Consider the following 5200-nt stretch of genomic DNA (forward strand, 5'->3'; position numbering starts at 1 on the left):
AAACCCTAAATTTTTATTATTAATTTAATGTTTTAAATAGTATTATATTTAATACTACTATAAGTATATATCACTTTAAATTTTTTATTAACTGATTAGTATTTGAATATTAATTTTAAAATATATAGTTTAATGGAAAATTAAATAACTAATATTTTAATTTTTATGCGAATATTTTTATTAAAAAATCTAAAAATATTTTAATAACATTATATTAATATTTAAAAATGATATTCATTAATTTTAAAATAGTAAATAATTCTATTTTATTTATTTAATATCAATATAAAATTTAGTATTAAATTTTTATTAATAAAATATTAGTATTTAAATAATTTAAGCATTAAAAAATGATTTCTCTAAAAAATATTTATATTCTTCGGAAAATATTTTGTAAAAAATGAAATGATGTGAAAGAATCTGGACGTTATTTTCTCATTATGTTCCTAATCGGCCCTCCACTTGGGGAAAGGATTTATGCCGTTGGCCCATTGGAATAAAGGCAACTTCATGTATGGTTCTCGTTTAAAGTACGGTTTTTATCATTTCACAATGGGCACCCTTATGTTTTAGGGTAAATTACAAGTTTCTCTACTAAACTTTACTTTCTCTCCTATTTTACTCATTAAACTTTAAAAGTTTTCAATTTTCTCTCATTGGATTTTTTTAGTCACTCTATCGTTAAATAGTTAATGACATTAAAACGTCATCGTTTTGCATCTATATAACAGTCCATTTATAACGCCATTGGTGAGGAAACGACTGATTGACCCAAAAAACTCAATGTATTAAGTCCAGTAAGAAAATTGAAAAGATCTAAAGTACAGTGAGTGAAATAGGAGAGAGAGTAAAGTTTAGTTACCAAATTTGTAATTTGCCCTTTGTTTTAGTTTTTATTTTGATCATATAATTATTGTTCTTTTAAAAAATATATCTAATATTACATTTTAATTCTATCACTTGTCGTTGAATTTGGGGTAAATAACACGTTTAGTACATAAACTTCTAGTTTTGGTCTTTTTTAGTACCTAAACTTTAATTTTTTAAAATCATACCTAATGTTTAGTTTTTTTTCATTTTAGAACCTCATTGTTAAAAACTTAACGACACTTCATTTTTATGGGTAAATTACATCATTCATCACTCAACTATCTTCTCACTTCTATTTTGGCACTAAAGTTTAAAAATTGTCAATTTAACAACTCAACTTTCAAATTGGTCATATTTAATCACTCTAATTTATTTTATTAATAATTTTTGAGACATGAAATTTTATTATTATTATTTTATTAATATATAATTAAAAATAAAAAAATAAATTTGAAAGTAAGAGTGATTAAATTAGGAGTAATTTGAAAGTTAAGTAATTAAATTAAAAAAAACTTTAGTGACCTAAATAAGAGTGAGAAGATAGTTGAGTGATGAGTGATGCAATTTACCCATAAAAAGGTGCCACGTTCAAATCATCCGTTAAGTTTTTAATGGCGAGATACTAAAACGAAACAAAAACAAAACATTAGGTATGATTTTGAAAAAAAATTAAAAGTTTAGGTACTAAAGCGGAACAAAGATGATAATTTAGGTACTAACACATAATTTACCCCAAAATTAATAGTAATATTGATGTGACATTGTTTCAATGTTGACATGTGGCATTAACTTATTATGACACATCAACATTACCATTAATTTAACTTGTGATGGTATAAATGAATAGAACACACTTTTTTTTTGTTCGTTTATTAAAGGAAAAAATATATCTGAGGTCGTTGTACTTTAAAAAATAACATGTCCCTTGAATTATTTTTACATCCAATGTGGCCCTTTGACCAACGTTTTTCGACGTTGATCGTTACGATGCTGATGTGGTAGTTCACACTGTTGACATGGTGATTCATGACGCCGAGGTGACGATTCATGGCACTGACGTAGCAGATGAACTAAATAATTTTTTTATCGTGTTAAGGGCCAAATTATTTTTTAGGGAAAAACATTTAAAATTTTAAATTTAAAGTATAAAAAATATTCAAATATCTAAAAAAATTAAATATAAAATACTAAAAATAAAAATTAAATTAATAAAAAAAATTAAAACAATATATTAAAATAATAAAAATACTATTAAAAATAAAAATAAAAATATTTAATAAACTAAAATGATAACTTATTAAAAATATTCAAAAAAATTATATATTATATATAATATATACATCTATCTATAGATGGAATTCTTTGTCCCCCAAAGTGATATTTTGGTAAACGTGGGGGAATGCTCTAAAAAAGGAATATGAGCCAAAATGACCATTTTGATAAATGTAGGGGGTTATTTTTGACATTATGCCAAAATATTATTTCATTATTACATCATCAACACTTATACAAAGTACTCTGATTAGATTAGTCGAGAATTACAGATTTTGCGTCTAAATATAGGTAGGAAACATCATAAGCCTTTTTTTTGAACAATTTCTACCGGGGGAGGGGAAGAGGAATTTTGCTAATAATGAGTATTGAACTTACAACCTAGGAGTGAAAGGAGGTGTTAACTGAGATCTTTTAATCATATAAAACAATATTTAACCCATAACCTAAGGTATTGAACACACATTTAATCATATTTCAGACAATTTTTAAGTGTCATTTTATATACTAATTATATAACGTGCAAGAGTTTACTAATAGTCCTTAGACATGTTCAAAGTATGATTAAACGTATATATTGATAAAAAAATATTATGTTCCTTAATTATATTTAGATACAAAATTTATAAGTTTTAACTAATTGAATAAGAATATTTTGTATAAGCGTTGATGATATGAATATATGTTATGTGTATATATTATGTATAATATATATGATCTAAATATTTTTATTTTTTAAAATAATTTATTATTTTATAATTGAGGGTATATATTTAATTTTTCTAAAATATTAATAGTATTTTTAATATTAATTTTTTGAATATTTAATTATTTTTAGATTTTAATTTTTAAAATAATTTTCATTTTTTTCAAAAAAATTAAATAAGTCTTAAATTTAAAAAAAAATTAATTTGACCATTAAACACGATAAAAAAATTAATTTAGCCCATCTGTCATGTCATTAATCACTATAGACTATTGTATCAGTATCGTAAAGTATCACATCAATATTGTAAATTTTCACTTAAGTTTTGTAGCAATCAATGATGAAAAACGTTTGTCAAAAGACCACAATAAATATAAAAATAGTTCGAAAGTCATATTGATTTTCTTAAAAAGTACAATGGTCTCATATACCTTTTTTGTATTGAACGCTTATACTCATACATACGTAATACTCAAATTCAAAATTTTAAAGATAAATTCAGAATTTTAAAAAATAACAATAATTTCTTAGTTTTTAAGATTGTTTAATCCGTACAAAGATCTTATAAATTAGGAAACTTTTCGTTTGAATTTCATTAGGCACAAAACAAATTATAACATCATATTAAACATGAGATTCAAAACCCGTCTTCAGGGGTGTTTTGTCTCGAATTTAATTAAATTAACTGATGGAATCGAATTAATTCCGCTAAAATTGTCAGCCACCAAATTAATTTAGTCAGAGAAAGATTGATTTCCTTAATATCCAATTAACGGTTAATTCGATTCAAAATCTGTTAATTAATCGTATTAACTGAAAATATTAAATTTTAATATATTATATATTAAATACATATTTTAAGTTAAATCTCATTAAAAAAATAAGATTCAACTACTTTTTTTAATGATGCTAGACTCATTAAATTGTCAAGGCCTAATTAAATTTCAACCAAAATGAAAAAAAAAATCTCTGTTAAACTCAAATTAATCTAAATAAAAAAAATTATAAAAAATTGATTAATTCTATCAATGACTGAACTTTATTAAGTTTGGTTAATAATTTTTAAAAAAATTCAATTCGATTAATGATTAAAAAAATAATTAATTCAATTATAGGGAATTTGATTGATTCATTGACCGAACTGGTTGTTTGAACACTTATACTCCTATATCCAATAATATATATATAAAATCCAAGGGTCTATTGTTTTAATATAAATGGTGGAAAAGTTTATGGATAGATATAAGACTTTATATTAGAAATATAAAGTTATAAAATTTTGGAATGAAAAAACTTATAAATTTTAAGAAAAAATAAATTATTAATAAAAATATAAAAAATATTTGAATAATATATGGAATAATGGTAAATAGTATGGATAATACTTCACCTTTTATCATCTGATCCACCAATGCTGTTCTTGAATAAATTAATGGCAGTTTTCAAACTTCAATCCCATCCATCTCTGAGAATCTGATTCAATCCTTCAACATACCCTTTGTTTCTCTGCTCTAAATAGTCCAAAGCCTCTGCCACAATCTTCGGATCCTTTCCTTCTTCCCTGCAAACACCGCCTGGTTTTGCCCGTTTCCCATCATCATCACCATTCATCTTCATCTTCCATTTCGAACATAACTCGGAAACAACAAAACACAACTTGTCTGGTCTGAAATTCGATCCCAAATGCTGTGTTGTCTCTTCGCCTTGGCCGAATCCGGCTCTCATCCATATGTACTCCGCCATGCCGTCGATGAGCCAAGGTGGAGCACCACCACTGGACTCGCCATCCCACACCCATATACGAGCCATGGCAAGTTGTATAGCTGATACCACACTGTACTTGAAATTACTCTCCTCCATTATCGATGCACTTAAGCTGATGATGTAAACGGATTCTTTCTCTTTGCTTCTGGCCACACTGACTTTGGTCTTCGACGGGTTATCTTCTCCGGCGGCGGTTAACTGAAGAACGACATGATGAACTGGCTTCTTTGTTTGGTGGGGATGATTGGGGTAAAGAATGTTTTCGACCACGGCGCTTGTGCTCAAGATGATTCGAGTGGCTTCATCGTTGGATACGTAAAAGAGATGGAAGCGTCTCCCCGCCGGGGAGTGTTTGATGGCGGCGCTGTTGATTACGGTTACCTTGAATCCTTTTGATGCTTCGTGTTTTGCCCATACGGAGATTGTTCCGATGAGGATTACCAAGAGAAGACGGCAAATGATACCGGAAGTACTTGGTGAGGAAGCCCTATTTTTAGCATCTTCATTGGCAGCGCCGCTTGTAGCGGTGGCGGTTTTAGTTAAGAGAGGTATGGGAAGGGTGTAGTCCTCCATTAGTGGTGAATGGAA

General features: G+C 27.1%; 1 protein-coding gene across 1 annotated transcript; it reads right to left on the minus strand.

Moving 5' to 3' along the window:
- Positions 1–4250: 4250 nt before the first annotated feature.
- Positions 4251–5200, minus strand: LOC120162880. Its single transcript, XM_039172945.1, has one exon. It carries the CDS (start codon positions 5183–5185, stop codon positions 4298–4300), a length of 888 nt encoding a protein of 295 aa, XP_039028876.1. The 5' UTR covers positions 5186–5200; the 3' UTR covers positions 4251–4297.

This window comes from Hibiscus syriacus, unplaced genomic scaffold (assembly GCF_006381635.1).
Source record: "Hibiscus syriacus cultivar Baekdansim isolate YM2019G1 unplaced genomic scaffold, ASM638163v2 tig00111409_pilon, whole genome shotgun sequence".
Lineage (NCBI taxonomy): Eukaryota > Viridiplantae > Streptophyta > Magnoliopsida > Malvales > Malvaceae > Hibiscus > Hibiscus syriacus.

Coding starts and splice junctions, on each gene's coding strand:
- LOC120162880 (XM_039172945.1), bottom strand. CDS start 5,185: ATGGAGGACTACACCCTTCCCATACCTCTCTTAACTAAAACCGCCACC.